This window comes from Rhopalosiphum padi, chromosome 3 (assembly GCF_020882245.1).
Source record: "Rhopalosiphum padi isolate XX-2018 chromosome 3, ASM2088224v1, whole genome shotgun sequence".
In the NCBI taxonomy this organism is placed as follows: Eukaryota; Metazoa; Arthropoda; class Insecta; order Hemiptera; family Aphididae; genus Rhopalosiphum; species Rhopalosiphum padi.
Window position 1 is genome coordinate 80,325,151 of NC_083599.1, and position 20,658 is coordinate 80,345,808.

General features: G+C 30.4%; 3 protein-coding genes across 3 annotated transcripts; 1 reads left to right on the top strand and 2 right to left on the bottom strand.

Moving 5' to 3' along the window:
* Positions 1-1,135: 1,135 nt before the first annotated feature.
* On the bottom strand, positions 1,136-2,580 carry LOC132926072 (jerky protein homolog-like). The gene is made up of 2 exons (XM_060990417.1): positions 1,926-2,580; positions 1,136-1,770 (listed from the first exon to the last, which is right to left on the bottom strand). The coding sequence occupies exons 1-2, from the start codon at positions 2,578-2,580 to the stop codon at positions 1,136-1,138; spliced, it is 1,290 nt and encodes a 429-aa protein (XP_060846400.1).
* A 698-nt stretch (positions 2,581-3,278) lies between these two features.
* Positions 3,279-10,567, top strand: LOC132926073 (E3 SUMO-protein ligase ZBED1-like). Its single transcript, XM_060990419.1, has 6 exons — positions 3,279-3,306; positions 6,359-6,691; positions 6,863-7,278; positions 7,339-7,761; positions 7,839-8,083; positions 10,468-10,567. The coding sequence occupies exons 1-6, from the start codon at positions 3,279-3,281 to the stop codon at positions 10,565-10,567; spliced, it is 1,545 nt and encodes a 514-aa protein (XP_060846402.1).
* Positions 10,568-10,996: 429 nt separating this feature from the next.
* LOC132926075 (zinc finger MYM-type protein 1-like) lies at positions 10,997-13,285 on the bottom strand. Its single transcript, XM_060990420.1, has 4 exons — positions 13,263-13,285; positions 11,663-13,184; positions 11,401-11,518; positions 10,997-11,181 (listed from the first exon to the last, which is right to left on the bottom strand). Exons 1-4 carry the CDS (start codon positions 13,283-13,285, stop codon positions 10,997-10,999), a joined length of 1,848 nt encoding a protein of 615 aa, XP_060846403.1.
* Between the last annotated feature and the right edge of the window lie 7,373 nt (positions 13,286-20,658).

Genomic DNA, 20,658 nt, shown 5'->3' on the forward strand with positions numbered 1-20,658 from the left:
TAGTCGCCTGAAAAATAATTCATGTTTTAATTTAAATTATTTTGATCTTTTTATAAATTTTAAACATTTCTTACTGCTCCAGAAAATGAGTTATATTTTGTTTGGTAAGATCTTTTTGACCACTGGCCATCAGCTATAACAGTGCACATTGGTACACCACATTCATCTACATTTCCATTTTGAATTGCTAATTGTCTCTCTTCATCGCCAGCTTTTATCATTTCTTCAATTGCAACATCATTTACTGAATTACTTATAATAGATAGATTATACAGGTATGATGTAGAAGAGAGAGATGGGAGTTCAATCGAAGAAGATAATTCGGAGAGTTGCGTGTGACCTATTCCTATGTATTATTTATATTAATTTTTTAAATAAATTATTAAAAAATATGAACACTAAAAAACATTAAAGATAAATAACTGTAAATGTAAATACCTATTGCCAACCTGCCATTTACTATTGCTTTATTGATGGGCAAATAGACGTTACCATTTTCAGATGTTATAGTAGAAATATCATTACACATTTTACATAGGAATGAAAAAATAGACAATATCCTTTACGAGTTTCGGATAAAAATTCCAAGTCTAAAAATGAGAACTCGAATGGATCATGTCGGATTTTTTGTATTTGATCAAATAAATGCTTTATGTCTACGATTCGCCTACCTTCAAGACATCTATAAAAATATCAATGTAAAGATAATAAACTATATTTCATAAAATATTTTAATTTTCCTTTCTGATGTAGGTATACTGTGTATAGTGATTTACGGAACACGTACAGTAGAACTCCAATTATCCGGACTAATTAATGTAGAGGGTGGTCCGGATAAGCAAATATCCGGATGATTGACATATGATATATCAAAAGTTATATACACACGTAACCATAAACAAATAAGTAATTTTATTAGATATTCAACTGAAACAAAATAAGCTTTAATTAAAGTACACACGTGACATAATTTAAAACCAAAAAAAAAGCTGACTTGGCACATAATTTATTTTATTTTGAAAAATGATGATATTTTAGTTTGCTTCATAGTTGACTTTCTTTTTAGAGCAGCTAGGTCTCTCAATCTTCTTAATTGCAACAATTGAGTGGTGTTTGATTCTTCTTGTCTCTCAAATCATTTAAACGCCAAATCCAATGCATCAAAAGCTTCAGAATGAGAAGGCCCATTTTCACCTTCAGTCAAATCGTCAGTTTCATCTTCTTCAAATAAGTTACGAACTATTTCATCATCCGAAAGTAATTGATATCCAGGATCATTTGTATCCATAAGTAACCACTCACTTATATTCTCTTCATCACAATCGCTAAATACGTGAACTTGGCTTATACACTCTTGTATTTCAGCTATTTCAACATTTGGTTCCACATTTTGGGTATCTTCAACTTGCTTCAGTAACTTATTCCATGACCTTTTTAAAGTACAATTTTGTACACATTTCCATGCTCCAACAAGCATGTAGCAGCAATCCTTCAGATTAATTTTTTTATAAAAAGATAAAAATGATTCCTCGTCATTTTGGTCATCTAATAGTAAGCGACGCATTAATTCTTTTCTGTACAGTCTTTTCAATGTTTCTATAACACTCTGGTCTATAGGTTGAATCAGAAAAGTAACATTGGGAGGAAAAAATTTTACTTCAAATTTATCATTTATGGCATTTAAAGTTTCTGTTGAAGGGTGGGATGGAGCGTTATCTATCAAAAGTAAAACTTTGCCTTCTTTTCCTATATTTTGCTGAAATTGTTTCACTTCAGGAACAAATGTGTGTTAAAACCATTCTACGAACAAATCGACGTTTATTCATGCATTTTTTGACTTTAGTACGTCAATGGAATTTTCACATTTTTAAAGCAACGTGGATTTTTAGACTTTCCAATCAAAAGTAACGGAATTTTATGAGTACCGGTAGCATTTGCGCATACCATAACTGTTACTCGGTCTTTACTTAATTTGTATCCTGGAGCTGCTGCCTCACGTTGAGACACCAAGGACTTCGATGGTAAAGCTTTCCAGTTGAGGCCCGTTTCATCTGCATTGTAGATGAAATCCATGTCAAATTTGTTTTCTTTGATGTATTTCTGGACATTATGAGAAAACGATTCTGCTGCAGTGGTATTTGCACTCAACTTTTCTCCATGAATCTCAATTTGTCGAATCCCATGGCGTGATTTAAAGTTTCTCATCCATCCACTACTTGCCACAAATGATGAATCCCCTCCAAGTTTTTTATTAAAATATAATGCTTTTTCACATAATAAAGGACCTGATATAGGCAGTCCAGATGCTCTATTTTGCATAAACCAAGTAAACACAGCATCTTCTAATAATTCTGTTTTAGGTTTTTTCATTGTTTTACGTGTTAAAGAACCGTTTGCATCATCGAGATTATTCACGTACCTGGTGATAGAGTCCGCATTTTTTTTTATATCTGAAATAGTGGATGTTCCAACACCATACTTTTCGGCCAATGCTCGGCCTGTTTCGCCTTTTTTCAACCGCGCAATGATATCTACTTTTTCTTTCATAGTAAGCACTACACGTTTTCTGTTTGACGACATTGTAACACGACAATTCACTATTTATGTACTATTGTACTATACCGTGCGACGATTATACAACTGACTTACTAAGAATAATATCTATGTATGTGTGGCAATATTGTAAAATGTTATATGTATATGTATTTTATTATCGATAATTTTTAATATACCTACGTTGGAATGACGGATATTATTAATAATAATATATATGTAGTACCTATTCTTTATCTAACCTAAAAACTATTATGAAACACGTGTATGAATAACGGCACGTGCCGTATTTTTCTCGTCCGGATGATTGGCGTTCGGATAATTGGAGTTCTACTGTACTTGGAAGGATTTTGTAACCTTAGATATAAATACTAAAAATGTAATGAATTTTCAACTACAAAATTACTTGAAATTTATCGCAATTTTCATATATTTTGTAAAAATTTGAACTTGTAAAAAGTTGTAAAACGATTTTTGATTTTTTTAACTACAATAATAACAACTTATAAGTTACATTGTATTAAATTTTCAAGTTTTTTTGAGCATCCAAAATTTTTTTTGTCAACATTTCAACAAAAAAAAGGCGGTCAGGTGAGTAACGCTCTGCTGTACAGTATAAGTCACTATTATTAGTATTGTTTATAATAATATGTTAAATTTGAATCCAACGATACGAATCCATTGTATACGTAAAACGATTCTGAACGATGATTTGTCAGCCTAAGATGGCTTATACCTTGGGTGGTGAAGAAGGTAGTTTATGTTTTAAATTTTAATGATCTGAATACCACAAAATTAAATCATGTACACTGTACAGAAAATTATTGTAAGCCAAACTTATGGAAAACCTTGTATTAAATTTTCAATTCTTAGCTACGTATACAAAATTGTTTATAAATTTTTAACTTCAAAATTATTTGCAAATATTCATGATTTTAACGAATATTTTTCAAGATTCAAATTTTTAAATACATATATTAAAAATTTAAGTATTCTTATAATTTTTTAATCAGAATAAGAATAACTCATGAGGAACTTTGTATTAAATTTTTTAGTATTATGACTTAGTCAACAATTTTTTATCGATATTTGTAATAAAAACCTAAACAAAAATGAATATTTCAAATGCCCATAAATAGCCTTAAAATTAGCGAAATATCTTGAAAAATAAATTATGTAAATAAAATGAAAATTCAAATAACTAATGCAATTTTCAAGTATCTACGACTTATACTTTTGAATAACAAAACAAAACAAAACAATAAAACACATAATTGTTAAAAAAAAACAATATATTCATCACTACGTTCGGAATCTAAAAGGTAAGATACTAGGATGAGTGCAGCCACTCTTGTAAGGTGGGAAGTTGGGATGGTAGGATAAGGTTATTTAATTTTTAATTTAAAATTGTCTTCCTTGAATCGGCCAACACACGGTTTTCTAATAGGTAATATGTATAAACAATTTATTTTACTCAGAATTTATAGTTTCTTCATTAGTAGTTGAAGTTGTAGTTGAAGTTGAACAATGCAGTTCATCGCACAAACTATGATTCATAATATCTGTTATACTGTGTTCAGAAATTCCAAATGGACTTTTTTTTATAGTGGTAAAAGGATTTTCAGCCATTGCAGGTGTACTGTTAGAGATAGGAGCAAATGAACTAATGCTACTTTACGTTTCATCAAGGTTCAAGCTTCTAGAATTGATATAACAAAATAAATAAAATTGATTCTTTAACATTTGGGTGTAAAATAAAAATTACTCTATTACCAACCTTTCTGACGCCCGTGGGGGCATATATAAAAATTTTTAAAATTAAAAAATAATATATACATAAGAGTGTTCCTTATTTGATAGAAAAAATGTAATAATTTAGGTGTCTACTTAGTACTTAACTGGTTTTTTTATGTTGTCGTAGCACAAGAGTTTTGGACATTTGTTTTTAGACGATCGTTTTAAAATATTATTTTTATTTGCAATGATAAAATATAATAAGCCTACAATAAAATGAGAAGAGAAATGGTTGATTTTCATACATTTGTTTTTGGATGATTTAAATATTATACTTACTTGAATATTTATTTTTAACATTTCTAATATTTTTATTCGGGGGATTGAACAATATGAAATATTAAATAAATAATATAATATTATTATGTATAGTACCATTATTCATAATTATTATAAATAGTAAAAAATAATTATCTTATCGATAATATTATTTTTATATTCGAGTGCGGGCCGCAGTATAATTTTAAAAATATAAAATATAAATAGTACGGTTTCGTGAAATTTATTCCTAACGCTGCCACTGTAGTGATGGGTCGTTCCTGAACGAATCGTTCCAAATGAACGAGTCCAGTAGAGGAACGATTAGGAACGATTCCACCCGAACGTTCCTACTCGTTCCTTCATTCCATCCGTTAAATATACATCTACCGTGACTGAGACCGAAACAAGACGTAATATTGTACCGAATAGTGAATACTGATAAAAATTACAGATAAGAATCCTTCGTTATCTCGATTGACGATTATCGAATATTGATTAACACCACGAACATAGATAATAAAGAATACAAAAATAAAAACACTAAAACCTCAGATATATTTATTATTTAATAATATATCATATATTATATCTATGACTTAACAGTAATATAGGTAATCATAGATTAAAATATTATGGAACTATAAGTACTTACTACTTTACACATTCAAATTCAACGCCGGCGACGCGTTTACGCGTCATTCAAAATTATATGTGTAATGCCGATTGCCGGCAACGCGTTTACGCGTCATGTCCAATTCTACCGGAGAGCCACTTGTAAAATGCCTCTGACGCGTAAACGCGTCAGAGGCTTAAAAGAAGAAAGTTCTATTTTTTAAATACTGTTTTGTCTAAACTAAATTTATAGTTTTATGTAAAGTACTAATTCAATATCACTCTAGAATAATAATATATTTTAGGGAATATTTAATATCATATGAAACATTAGATACAATATTTTATAAATGAAAATAAAGAATAATACTGTGTACAAATAATGGACAAACGATCAACTTGTAGATAGTGTACGATCACATAATAACAAATATAAAACAGATAACATTATAATATAATCTAGTAAAATAATTAAAAAATATCTATTTTCGTGGATTTAATTTAAACATGTGTTCAAACGCGTCACAGGCATTGAATGTGTTATTAAATATATTCCCCTTAAATATTTGGTCTGTGCTCTTTGGTGACCGTTCCCTGTCGGCGAATTATGCAAAATACACGGTTTATTTATAAAACATATTATTCGTTATTTTTGTTTATTAGTTTATTCAATACACAATAATAATAGGCATTAATTTGGTCATTTTATTTAGTAACACGTTTTACATTTAACATTACTATTACAGTAACTTTTCATTTCACACGTATCACGTTTGTAACATTCTTTGATTATTTTATTATGTTTTTTGTTAATTTTATATATTAACCAGTGAATTAAAGGCTTGGACTTGAATCAAAAGACATTATTTCGGTAATTATAATATTTATATATAGTCAAATAAAACATTTTGAAAGTTTACCTTGTGTGCATAATATTATATTATAATGGATAAGAAAAAAAGTGATGTTTGGAACCATTTTATGATACTCGAAAATGAAAAGGCTAAATGTAGTTATTGTTCTATTGAATATTCATTTAAAGGGGGATCAACAGCTAATTTAAGTCGTCACTTAAAAAGAAAACATATAATACAGTATGAGGCAAAAAAAAAACGATGTGTTGATTTGGTTAGTGCAGAGCAGGACATTGATGAACCGGATTGTACCATTTCAGCCGAATCTACCATATCTCGTCCTTCAACAAGTACATATATTAAAACAAATAAAATTCGAAATTCTATTCCTCAAAATATTCAAACAAAAATTGACTCGTTCGTATCAAAACCAATTTTGCTTACAAAATCAAAACAAATTGATAACCAATTAACTATTGTAATAGCAAAAGAGTTTCAACCGTATAGCTTGGTCGAGAATAAAGAATTCAAAAAATTTGTTAAATTATTAAATCCGGGATACACATTGCCTTCAAGAAAAACCATTTCTAAATGTATTATTCCTCAATTGGTAGAAAGTACAAAACAAAAAATAAAAGTTAATATTAAAAATGCCGAACATATTGCGTTTACCACGGACGGTTGGACTTCGGTTAACAACGATAGTTTTGTAGCAATAACTATTCATTTCATAGACAAGGAAGAATGTATTTTAAAAACACATTTATTAGGTTGTTATAATTTTATAGAATCTCATACAGCTGTAAACTTGTCCGATTTTATGAACAAATGTTTTATTGAATGGGAAATACAAGAAAAAATTAAAGTAGCAGTTAGTGACAACGCAGCAAATATTGTAGCTGCAATTAATTTAAATACAAAGTGGCGTCATTTACCTTGTTTGGCTCATAGTATAAATTTAATAGCACAAAGTGGCTTAGGAGAAATTTCAGAGGTTCACAAAAAGGTAAAAAGTGTGGTAGAATTTTTTAAGCGGTCTTCCCAAGCGTATACTAAATTAAAAAATACGCAAATTCAAATGGGTTATCCCACATTGAAACTAATTCAAGATGTCGCCACGCGCTGGAATTCTACATATGCAATGTTTCAAAGATGTATTGATTTAAAAGAACCTTTAGTTTCAACAATAGCAGTAATGGGCAATGTTAATAATTTATTGCAATCAGATTTTGAAATTATGAAATATTACTGTGATATTTTTAAGCCGTTTAATGAAGTTACCATTGAACTCAGCAGTGAAAAAGAAATATCCATATCAAAAGTTCTTATTTTAGTTAACATGTTAATATCTCATTTAAAAATAAAAAAACAAGAAAAAGATTTGCCTCAAAATATTTATCATATGGTTGAAAAAATGGAATCCAAAGCAGACAGAAAATTTCAAAACATTAATATGCAACGGATATTAACAGAAGCAACAATTTTAGATCCGAGGTTCAAGAAAAAGGGTTTTAATTCTATTACATCATACCAACAGGCATATCAAAAATTAATTCTTAGCGTAACATCAATAATAACATCAAATCAAACACTTCAAACTTCAAATGATAATGTTACCATGACTACTGAACCCGAAAACTGCCGACCTGAAAAAACCTTGGAAATATGGAAAGACTTCAATGCTCAAGTAATTAGAATTTAAAACTAAATATTTGATAAAACATGTACCCATTATATTATATTTTTAATTTATTTAAATTACAGGTAACTACTACGACTACTATTACTACGCCAAGAGCTCAAGCTATTTTAGAAATAGATAGGTATATGAACGAACCATTATTATCCAGAAAATTGGATCCGTTAATTTGGTGGAAAGATCATAAAACAATATACCCGAATTTATTTAAATTAATGCTTTTAAGATTATGCGTACCATCATCTTCGGTTCCATGCGAAAGAACTTTTTCGAAGGCTGGATATACTATAACAGACCGACGCAATCGATTGTCAGTTAAAAATACTGAACAATTATTATTTTTAAATAATAATCTTTAAATTTTTTTTAATAACTTTTTAGTTTTTAATAATTTTTTTTTATTGCATACGAGTTGTAATATGTTTTCTGTTATTATATTAGAGTTATTCATTTTTATTTAATAATGTTTGTAACAAAAATTATTATTAGGTAATAATTATTTAGATACATAAAGTACATCAAAAATGTGCGCAATACACGTTATAAAATTGTTCGGACTATAATATTTTATACAGATATAAAGTATACAATTTTTAAATCATAGGTAGGTATTTATAATATTAAAATTAAATTTTACTTAGTTTCCACATCACACCACGTCTTTTAAAGGTTTAAGCATTACCTACCTACTAAATGTAATGTCACTACAGAAATTATTTTTAACTTAGCTTTTTATACACGGAGTTATAACGAAGTGTTTTTGTATATTATATACGTCTACACAGTTTTAAATTATAATAGCATAATTAATAATTATACATTGATACTATAATAATACGAGTAAGCGCTAGATACTCAGTAATCACTAATCAGTACGGAGACAGACCACTGTATTACTGCAATACAATAGTGGCTAGGAAACAGGTTGTACTGATAGTGGTTATTCGGTTCGGTATCGCCGTATCGGTATTTGGTACTCGCCAGTCGCCAGTTCACCACTCGGTAAATAATGACTAATGATATGATAATAAAAAAAGTACCGAAAGGAACGATGGAACGAGTCATTTGGAATCGTTCCTTCTGTGAACCTGAAACGAAAGTAACGATTCACTAAAAGGAACGGAAATTCCCATCACTATGCCACTGTGTTGTAGTGGAAGGGGAACCGCTGATTACGTAGACGCGACGTTGGAAATTACGGTGCCGCTTGGAGCAGCACGTGCCGAAACAAAATTAACATTTTACGACGTCAAAACATGTTTACGCAAAACAAATGAAATGACATTAAAAAGTGGTTTTAGAGTAAAAACACCTATTATAAGATTTATAGAGAAGAATATTTCAGAGGGAACCTCATATGGGTTTTGTAATATGTTAAATATACAGCTCGATATAAAACAGCGGTTCTTAACCATAGGGTCGCGACCCAATTTTGGGTCGCCAATAATTTGAAATGGGTCGGCTAAAATTTAAAACGTTGGTATAATATTTTTATTTTTAAGCCCTATAATATAAATAATAAATGAAACCGTTTTCGTAAATTCACAGTATTGATAATTGGTACAAAGAAGCTTATCAAATTACATTCGTTTCCGTTAATGGCAATCGATAAAGTATATTTATAGCTATAAGTTATAGTATTTGATAAGTTTTTGACCAGCATTTTTCTTAGAATCAACTATCAATGTTGTGAACGTCGTATGGTACTTATTTGTGTAGTCGTAAGGTTAACGTCAACCTACCTGTACCCAGTGCGGAATAGTCGTTAGCATTAATATAATATTATTCGTAAATAGACAATTTTGTATAATTTTGTATTGTGTATTAAACATTTATAATGAGTAAACAGACATCACTTTCATCTTTTTTCATAAAACCTGTGGTAGTTAAAAAAAATGAAAATGAAAAGACGGAATCAAATTCAAATGAACAAGAAATAGAGAAGGACGAAATGCCTAGAAAAAAGGTAAAAATATCAATGAACTACACATATAAATACATTGATAAATATATTGGTTATGGGTTTACTTATATAAATGAAAACGGAGTAGATTTGGCACAATGTTTTATTTGCGGTAATGTACTAGAAAATGCTTCTTTAAAACCAAATAAACTTTTACGGCATCTTGAAACTAATCATAGTGAATACAGAAATAAAACTACAGATTTTTTTTTAAGAAAACGTGATGAGTTAAAGATAAATAAAAAAAAATATTAAATCATATACAACAGTTGACAAGATGTATTTAAAATGTTCTTTTATTGCAGCTATGCATATTGCTAGGACAAAAAAGCCCAGTGGCGTAACTTTTAATGCCCGTGGCAAAATAATCCAATCGGGCCCTTAGTTTTATAAATTTCGAAGAAAGAGATATGAGGAATAGCCTACAAAAACTAACCACCTACAAAATTCTACCCTTCAAGGTTACAAACAATAAAAAACATGTTTAGTGTGATATTATTTTTATAGTAAAATTTTATTAAACATTTTTTTGGTTTAAAAAATATATACAAAGCAATACAAAATTTAAATATTCAAAATTTTTTCTTTCTTGCTTTTTGTTCGGCAAACATTTCGATTAAATTTTCAAAGTCAACTTCTCGGGCTGTTTCTTGTTCGATTGAAATTAACACCAGGCCACGTAAACGATTTTGCATCATTGTACTCCTTAAATATCCTTTAATATTTTTTAGTTTCGAAAACGACCGTTCCGCGCTTGCAGATGTAACAGGAATTGTCAAAAATAATAAAAGAACAGTACATACTTCTGGGAAACTGGCTGTTAAAGAATGATTTTTCACCATTAAAAGTTGAGCAAGATCTCTAGTTGAATTAAGTTTGACGCGGCCCCGCGCAAACACCGTTTGAATTCGAACGGCATTTGCGTGAATAGCCTCGCCGGAAGCCCTCTCTCAACCACAAGTTGACGACGGACGACGCCGACGCGCGACGATCCGCGTCGGAGCGTCGGACCCGCCGCGACCGTGAACCGGCCCTAGACAAAAACCAGTCATTTCCACAGCACCGTACGCGACTGACCTTTTTCGCCGTACCGTGCCCACCGTCCATTCAACACCTTTCTTTTTTTTTCACATTGGTGTTTTTTTTTTTACCACTTTATTTGTATTATTTTTTCTGGCTACAAATAAAGCCCCGTCGTACCCCAAAGATTTGTGTTGCTTTATTTATTCATTTTTCCCCCGTGCTCCTCCCGTGTGCCGTTCAACCACCATCCGACGCTACCTCACCATCACACAGTGACAACCGTAGGTACGCGTCAAGTTGACTTATTTGATTTTTAAGAGTTGATCTTACAGCTAAAATTTCACTTGTAAATGTTTTTGATATGTCTTTATCATATTTGTTTACCAACTTCGTAGCTTCATTTAAAAGCTCTAAATCTGTTGCTGATGTAAGAAAAGATGGTTGTAAACATGTGAAATTTAGCATTAATTCATGAAAACGTTTACTTATTTGATTTATTAATATATCCAACGTTCTATTAAAAATAGTTACACGAAATAAGCTTTCTGGACAAGTTAAACGCATATCAGTACATAGTTCATCGAAATATCTTTTTACAACTTTACGACGTTTGTTTTGGAACTCTGTAGAGATAGACCAACTTTTAGCAACTATATTTGCTTCTTCCAACAGATCATTAAAATTACATCTATATTCTTTTAATTGTTCATAACAGTTTTTTAATAAATTGGATGCATTATCTAAATCAACTGACTTTGACTGGAGAATTTTAGAAGTTAGGTTTATAATTTGTAAAATTTTACATTGAAAAACTAAAGTGCAAATAAAATTATAATTTTCAATTTGTTTTTTAATCCCTTCAGCTTCATTTCGCTCATCTAACTTAGAGCTGCAAAGTATAACTTTTGTTAAAGCTTTTTGAATTTCAACAAATCTAATTTTAAGCGCAAAAACTGCTTCATAACGACCAGCCCATCTTGTGGGATTAAGTTTTTTTATTAATAATCCATTTTGACTGTTCGATTCCTTAATTAAATCTGATAATATACGCCATCTTACTATACTATGTCCAAAAAAAACAAAAACTCGTTGAACAACATCAAAAAAGATTTCCATTTCTGTTATTTCTTTCACAGCATCATTGACAACTAAATTTAAATTATGAGCAGAGCAATGGACATAAGCTGCGCTTGGCTCAATGTCTTTAATTCTTTTTTGTAGGCCATTATACATACCACTCATATTGGCAGCCCCGTCATAGCCCTGACCACGGCATTTGCCGATAGACAATCCCTTTTTTTCAATATTCTGTAATATTAGTTTAGAAAGAGAAGAGGCAGATTGATCAACAACTTCATGAAATGCTAAAAAAGTTTCCTTAACACATACATTTTTTGGGTTTCCGTATTCATCTTTTTCTATAACACAATAACGATAAATTTCACTTAACTGATCAACTTTTGAAATATCTTGCGTTGTATCAATTATAATGGAAAAAAAAGGAGCTTCTTTAATATTAAGTATTAACTCGTTTTCGACTTTATTTGAAATTAACTGTATTAGTTCATTTTGAATTTTAGGGCTACAGTAGTTTACTTTATTATTACCCTGATTAATAACTTTTTCTAGTACTGGGTCATATTTTGCAAGTAACTCAATAAAACAAATAAAATTGCCGTTTTCTCCTTTTCCACTACCGAGCTTTTCTCTGTGGCCGCGAAAAGGTAAACTTCGCATAGCTAATGTAAGAGTAATATTTAAAATTCTCTCTAAAACCTGACGCCAAAATAATTTTTCTTTTTTTATACTCTGTTCTAGTTCTTCGTTTAATGTTTTATTTAAAAACCATTTTTCATATACTAAACAGGAAATGTAGTGAACGTGTGATTGCTCGTGTCTTTTAATGCCATCTACTATATGTTTCCAATAACCTGTAGTCCAAATTTCTTGAAAGCCAGTGGATGTGCGATCTCCAAATAGCCAGCATGACCTACAATACGCTTTTTGAAGTATAGTCGAATAACATAGCCACGAACGTTCGATTTTTAAACCAGATTTGGACACTGTCAAATAATACTTTTCAGAAAAAGATCTACCGTCTGAATTTTTAGCGAAAGGCCCTTTAGCTTTAGGTCTACTATGCCCATTTTCAATTATGAACCGTTTAGTTTGAGCATCTAAAACGATTTCTTTAAAATGTCCAATATCCGTCGGGTCAGAAGAAGTTTCAATAATATTTTTAAAAACAATATCAAAAGATTTATTTTGATTCGTACCTTTATATGAACAGCATGACAACATTTCTGGGGCGGTTACTTCACTTTTTTCACTATCTACAGAACTAAGTTCAACACTTTGTTCACTATTAACCTCGGTATTAACACTTTTAATTATTATTTCACTTTTATTTTCACAAGGAGTGGTACTAGAAAAAAAACTACTAATTTTAGGCAATTTTAATAATTTTTCTTGTTCTTCCGTTTTTTTTTTACGCTTTTCATACCCACTAGGTATTTTTTTCGACATGATTGTTCACAATACCTATACGAATACGAATCACTGATTCACAGCAGAAGGCGAAAACAAAATCGGTCTACACTCTACGATTAACGACACGTCATTGACTAATAACAAAATAAAATATAAATTAAAAGAACATCGAGTAACAACGACTAAACGACGGTCACTTATTCTTAGAATAGTTCTAATCTAATCTAGTATCTAAATATAAAATATAAATGTTACGTTCGGTTTCAAAGACAAGCGATTGCGATACGCTTCATTGTTATTTCCATTCTACAAATAACAATATAATAATATTAATATCGACAATGTCGACGGACTGGTAATTAAAATATCTATAAATATAATCGTGATCAGTTATTAAATTTATTTTATTTTACAAGAATATACGTCATATATTTTTAAACAGAATCGTATTTATAAATTTCACTAATGGACTAATGTACTATTTTTTTCTTGAACCTAACCTCTAGCTAGAGTCGTGGGCCAGTGGCCCATTGCCCGTCATGCCACCCTATCGTTACGCCACTGAAAAAGCCGTATAATATTGGTGAAAAATTAATTAAACCTTGCATGGTCGATATATGTTCAGAACTATTCGGTAATGAACACGTCTCAAAAATAAAAAATATCCCCATGTCAGATGACACTATTCATAAACGAATTCTTTGTATTACTAATGATATCGAATATCAGCTCGTCGAAAAAATAAACAAATCTTTATTTTATGCCATCCAGTTGGATGAATCAACGGATATAAGCAATTCAGCTATATTATTAATTTATGTAAGGTACATTGATGATACATTTAACGATATAAAAGAAGAATATTAAAAAAAATATTAAATTAAGAGTACCCAATAGTTATTTTTTATTCTGCCATTGAACATTATTTTATAAAAAGGTCGCATGAAAAATTTGGTAAATATCTTGGGTCGCCACTACACAAAGGTTAAGAACCGCTGATATAAAAGGTTCAAAAACCGTTTTTTTTTACATTTTTTATAAAACTGTAACTCTTTTAATATTGAATATTTTAAAAAATGCATATGAGATTCCCTCCAAAATATTGTTACCTATAAATTACATAATAGGTATTTTTACTCTAAAACCACTTTTTAATGCCGTTTAGTCTATTTTGCGTAGGCGTGTTTTTAATGCTGAAAATGACCAGTATGGCGTCCTCAGAAGAAACTTCTGAAGAGGACACTATACGAAAAGTGAAACGTATGCAACGGCCAAGAGAATGCGCTATGAATAGAATAAAATACACCAAGCGCCAGTGGCGGATTTGAGGGGGGATGACGTGGCGATTACCCCCCCCCCCCTCCAAATTGGGCTTTTTTTTTACTTGAATTATATATTATATTGATTATTCATAAAATCAAAACAAAAACCCTCCGTCTAACTCCGTGTAAAAATTAGCTAAGTAAAAAAAAGAAGATAAAAAATATATTTAATATTTTTAATATATTTAGTCTGTTTCGATAATTTATTTACTTGGCGAGGAAATATTAGTATTAATATAGTCTATAGAGTATACAGTGTTATTATTGGTTGTAGAGTATTATTTTGATTAGTATAGAAATGTTCACTGTAATATTTTTAATTTATAATGTCTTATTGTCTAATTATTCATTCAGCGCCACGGTTCTTATATTGTATCGTATGAAGTAAAAAATTTCCTCGCCAAGTAAATAAATTATCGAAACAGACTAAATATACTTAAATTCAGTTTACTTAGCATTTATTTATGATTTCACATCTTATAGTGCTTTGAAATTACTGGTTTTATAAATTCTATATGAAGCGAAAAATGTTTTGGTTATACAATGTTTTTTTTTTTTGATTTTTTTTCTTCTTTTTTTACTTAGCTAATTTTTACACGGAGTTAGACGGAGGGTTTTTGTTTTAATATCATCAATTTTTATTATTTATACCTCAATACACTTTTATTAATTTTGCTTCTCGAGGATTAGCATATAAATGTCTTTGTCACCTCTAGGCCATCTTTCTTTATTAGAAGTGAGATCATTACATCTGAACCAAAGATTTGATTTTTTTATTAAACTTGTATAATGACCATGATGTAATGATTCCCCGTGATGACAAATCGCAGAACATATACTATACGTTTTTTCATCAACTTTTAAAGATGTTGTTGACAAAGATATTAATGATACATTATGCATTTTTTCTTGTAATTCATTCCATAATTGTAATTGTATACACAAATATTGTCTTGTACTAGATACGTTCATTACTTCGAATGGTTTCCTGTGATCCTACAATTACTACAATTAATTTCAAGTATTGTTTCTTTGCTAAATTCATTAAATAATGAATTTAATGTAACTTTATTCTCAATAACTGCTAGAGGTAATATATAGTTGGGCGTTTTATTGGTTCTAACATCATAGCAATTTAAACATGTTAATATCAATATTAATTCATGTTTTAGACAATTTTTAAGTGAATCACTATGACAAAGAAGGGCATTGATAAATTCAGCTGCATCTTGTTGCTGAACATGATTAAAAGGTTGTCCTAAAGATCGTCTTAAAGGAATACTGTTAAGTGGGTTCTGTTGTGACAAATATGATTTAGCTAATTTAGTCAAAGCAGAATGTTCTTCATTTTGTTCTAATTGGTTTATTATGTAATGGTAGTTAAAAATTATTTGTAGTGATGCGTTTGTATAACATGATACTCCATCATAATTTGTAAAACCTGGTAATAGTAAAAGTTGATTTGGTAATTGATTTATGAATTGTTTTTGTTGAACATCTTTTATAACATTTTTAGTTAGATTCACCCAAGGTAAATCCTTAATTTTGTTGTTTTTTTAAATTAATGTCTATTAACTTCAAATCAGGACGATATTGTTTTTTCAGACGATTATACTCATTAATTGCTGATGTTTGAGCTTTAATATTTACAGGATCAAAGTTAATTAAATGTAAACCGTTTAAACTAGTGACCCTAGATAGGGCTATATAAGTTTGTCCACACGAAAATATAGTATTACTTACATCAGCAATGCAACATTCTAATGAAATACCTTGACTTTTATGGATAGTTATACCATAAGCTAGAGTTATTGGAAATTGATTTCTATAAATAAATGCACCGGGGAAAACCTCAAATTTACTTTTAACTCTGTCAATGCCAAATTCTTTGTCTTTTACTGTTATTTTTATTTTTATTGGAATTCCACTGAACCCATCATATATCACCTGTTTTACCATCCCGATAGCTCCATTGACTAATCCAAGGGTGACATCTATATTTTTTATAATCATAACTTTACAATTTAATTTAATTTTAATATTTTTTTCTAATCCTGCAGTACGTGAACTATCTGAATTTAATAATGCAAGTTTTTTATAGCTTTACATTTTGATGCTAGTTTAGCATCTACAGAATCTTGTGCTTCAAGATTTATGATTTCTGTAGGTAATAAATTTAAAAAGCCTTTATTAACTTCTTTACAATGATTTCTAGTTGGTAAAAGTACTAATGTTGATTCAGGAAAACTTGATATCAAATTATACAACTCTAAAATTACAGAAATGTTTTTATTATTATTATTATTGATTTTGAACTTAATTTTTCTTATGATAATAATTCAATATCATCAGATGTTACTGCATTAATTCTTACCATTTCTAAAATAGATGCATAAACGGAATCATTTTTTTGACGCATATTTTCGATTAATTCTTCGTAACTAAATAAATGTTGCCATATGTTTAACGTACCAAGTGAATGCGTGTACTAATCAATTTGATTTTTTTTCAAAGAAATGAAAGGAGATTCTTCATTCACTGGTGGAAGTTGTAGTAAGTCTCCAAATATTAATAAATGCATGCGTCCAAACCACCCATCATTTATATCTCCGGTATCAAATATTTCACATAATCTTAAATTAATATAAGTTAGTGTAAGTTATATTTGAAATCATGCTAATCTCATCTATTTTAATTAATATCACATTTTCTATGGCTTGCCTAATTATTTTTAGAACATTATTTGATAATGGTCGATATGGTGGAGTATTTCCATGCTCTACTGGTAATTGTAATAACCTATGAACAGTCATACCTTGAATATTAAATGCAGAAATGCCAGTAGGTGCAGTTACAGCAACATCTTTTTAAATTTTAGCTTCTATGAAAGCTTTCACAGTTTTTATTCAATATGATTTCCCTGTTCCACCAACTCCAGACACAAAATGTCGCATTGGAGAATTGTGAACTGCTGATAATATTCATCACTGGGAGATCTCTGGGAAAGCATAGCTTTATTGTGTGTTGATTTTTCAACAGTATCATTATCAAAATCTTCGTCATCATCTATTTCTTCAATGACAACACCTTCATTTCCCATTTCCCATGTTGGTGATCAAATTTCGTAGACCATTGTAATCGGGTAAATTTATATCTTTGTATAGTAAATTATTTAATTTCAACCACGTTAGTGCATCATATATTTTTTTTACATTAACTAATGTCTCCCAATTTTTTTTTTCTTGTTGGCAAGCTGCGCGCTAGAATAAACAAATCATTAGCCATTATGACTTCATTAGGGCTTGGTAATTTTTTTAGGGTCTGTTCCAGAGGAAGAGGCAAATGGAAAACACTACCAATGGCTTTTGTTAACATCGAGTTGTTGGGTTGTTTTCGTCCTGATACCGTCCCCATACGCACAACAACTTGAAATGCTTTAGCTCTCTGAATCAATTGTCTTTCAAATTCATTAAGTGAAGAAATCACTTCTGGCGTTTTAGGAGTAAACAAATCATTTAAAATGCAAGTTGAGACGGGTATGTTGGAGCGAAATTTTTTCAAACACATATTACAGATAAATTCACATGGTAAATTATTGGAATTGACAAAGTTAAGAAGAATATCCCATAGGTTATTTATTATGGGTTTTCTTAAATTATTAATTTCAACTACATCTCTTCGAAAGCATAATTTGTGACATGACATGCATACATTAATAGGTTTATCTATTACTCGAATGTTAAACTTAATAAACGACTGGGAATGAGTAGCAATTATATTATTTTCATTGGTATACATAAAAGTACCTACATTGAAAACTGACCCTGTTAATTTTAGTCGATCCCTAATCTCTTTCAATTTATTGAAATCTGAAGTATATATTGCATGATCAATGTGTGTAACTAAGTTTTGAGCTCTGCATTTTATACAATATGTTAGTTATACTTCTTATACTTGAGAAATGGGTACCTAGACTTTTTAGAAATAATAGATTTGATGTACATGTATAGTTGTAATGACATGCTAAATTATGACCAAGTTTCAAACTATTACGCGTTTCACTTATACACGTATCAATATATGAAACTTTTATTTTTGAGGATAAAATATCATTTATTATTTTTAATGCCCGATGAATAACATAATTATAGTTTAAATTACATACATCAACTTTACACCACCATGAAATATTAGAAGCTTTATGATTAATAGGATCGAAAAGATTCATAATTTGACCAACTTCATTTATTTCTAAATTTGTTTTATAATTGTTCGGCAACGGATTATAAACAGGGTCAGCAAAGAATGGTTCTGTATGTTTAGTATGTTGCGATGGTCCTAGTATTAAACACAAGAAACTGAAATCTATATCCTTGTTTTTAGGAATAAGAATATTATATTTAATATTTTTACTTATAACTTTCTTTAAATATGAGAAAGAATTAATGTATAATTGTACGTTATTTTTTCTGGCCATCATGGAAGATTTGAGAATGTCGTCACATTGTATTCTTGCAATACCTAAAGGCAATTTGACAGTGTTCATAAGTCGAATTGTCCATTTTTCAATGTGTCCATGAAATGGAAACACTACCTTTGCCTTGATTTTTTTTAGGTCGTCGAAACAGTAGTTTTTTAGGTGACTTTATTTTATTACAAGTTTTGTTAATAATAGGAAGTTTCTTTTTTTTATTCAATAAGTACATTTCTTTATTTTGAATTCTCTTTTTGTATATTTTAGTAGGCATATTTATAAATTACTATAAGTTTAAAGTAATAAAATATTAACCCACAACTCAAAGTTAGAGAAGCGAAAATGCACAATGTTTTGCAACAATATATATAATTTGCAAGTCCAGTGTGTCGTACGCGAGGTACGAAAATAATTTAATACGGACTATTTTAACAGCAATGATTGCCAATAATAATACGTAGTACGTAGTAATAGGTACTAAACGGTTTATAAATTATTGGTCAGTTATACGCAAGGTGCGAACACAGTTTAAAACGGAATATACCGGACAAGTCCAGCGTGAGCCTTACGCGCAGTGCGAATACTGCGAACACAGTTTAACTGTGACAACTGACAGCTCTATGTCTATAGTGTAACGTTTAGGGTAATTAAATAATGACCAATAACGACACGTAATATAAAAAGCATGTACAGCGTAAGTCCAGCGTCAATAACTAAAAGCTATGAGACAAATAGACAACATGTACTATGCACGTATTTTAAATGGTTTAATATTAGATAAGACAGACTAGACAACACGCTATGAGCAGCAATGCAAAGAACGGAACGTGCACGTCTACTGCAGGCTGACGACGATAACGAAATGAAACGTAAAATATTAACATGAAGTAGTAATAATGAAATGCGACGTAGCCATAGATAATACACGTAATAGTGTGAGGCCGTAGTGGGAGTCCGGGAGGGGCGACTGGGAGTGGGGGAGCGTGAGTGGGGGCCGGTCGGCACGACAATGCGAGAAGCGGCCGCCGTGATTCCAGATTTCAATATAATTTTTCATTAAAAATGATTCACGTTTTCTTTAATAACTTAATTTATAACAGTACGATTTTTATGATTTTTACAAAAGGATCATCTGCATGATTTTCCTCATGTTTTGCAATTTACTAGGTATAAATTGATTCAGTAGATAATTAATTATCTCATCTGACAAAAAACACCGAAATTTACACGGTTTTAATGGGAAACTTCTGCTTCGAGATAATATACACTGCCGTGCCGCCGCTTTTATTTTTTTTACTTAGCTGGATATGAAATGCATAAGGCATAAACTCATGGATGCGCAGAACGAACCGATTTTTGTCAGGCCGTGGCGTGCTCCCTCGCTGAACAGACTGTAGTATCTATCAATCTATGATACAAATTCGCCCCCTCCTTAAATGATCTTCAGATCCGCTACTGAACCACGCGACAACTACCCCTAATAACACTGGGACATCTAAAAGTAGGTCCATGGACATTCAGACGGGAGCATTAGACCTATTTCAGGAACAACCTGATCAGGTCCGAGGCTTAAAATCGTACATCCAAAGTAATATACCAATAATTGCTTAATG

Excerpts from the sequence above, each read along its gene's own strand:
- LOC132926073 (XM_060990419.1), top strand. The coding sequence starts at position 3,279 with ATGGCTTATACCTTGGGTGGTGAAGAAG. Across the intron at positions 7,762-7,838 it reads GGAAAGACTTCAATGCTCAA|GTAACTACTACGACTACTAT; the intron begins GTAATTAGAATT and ends TTTAAATTACAG. Across the intron at positions 8,084-10,467 it reads ACAGACCGACGCAATCGATT|TTTCGAAAACGACCGTTCCG; the intron begins GTCAGTTAAAAA and ends AATATTTTTTAG.
- LOC132926075 (XM_060990420.1), bottom strand. The coding sequence starts at position 13,285 with ATGTCGAAAAAAATACCTAGTGG. Across the intron at positions 13,185-13,262 it reads TCGAAAAAAATACCTAGTGG|TACCACTCCTTGTGAAAATA; the intron begins GTATGAAAAGCG and ends TTTTTTTTCTAG. Across the intron at positions 11,182-11,400 it reads AGCAAATATAGTTGCTAAAA|CAACAGATTTAGAGCTTTTA; the intron begins GTTGGTCTATCT and ends TTCTTACATCAG.
- LOC132926072 (XM_060990417.1), bottom strand. The coding sequence starts at position 2,580 with ATGTCGTCAAACAGAAAACGTGTAGTGCTTACTATGAAAGAAAAAGTA. Across the intron at positions 1,771-1,925 it reads GGTATGCGCAAATGCTACCG|TGAAACAATTTCAGCAAAAT; the intron begins GTACTCATAAAA and ends TTGTTCCTGAAG.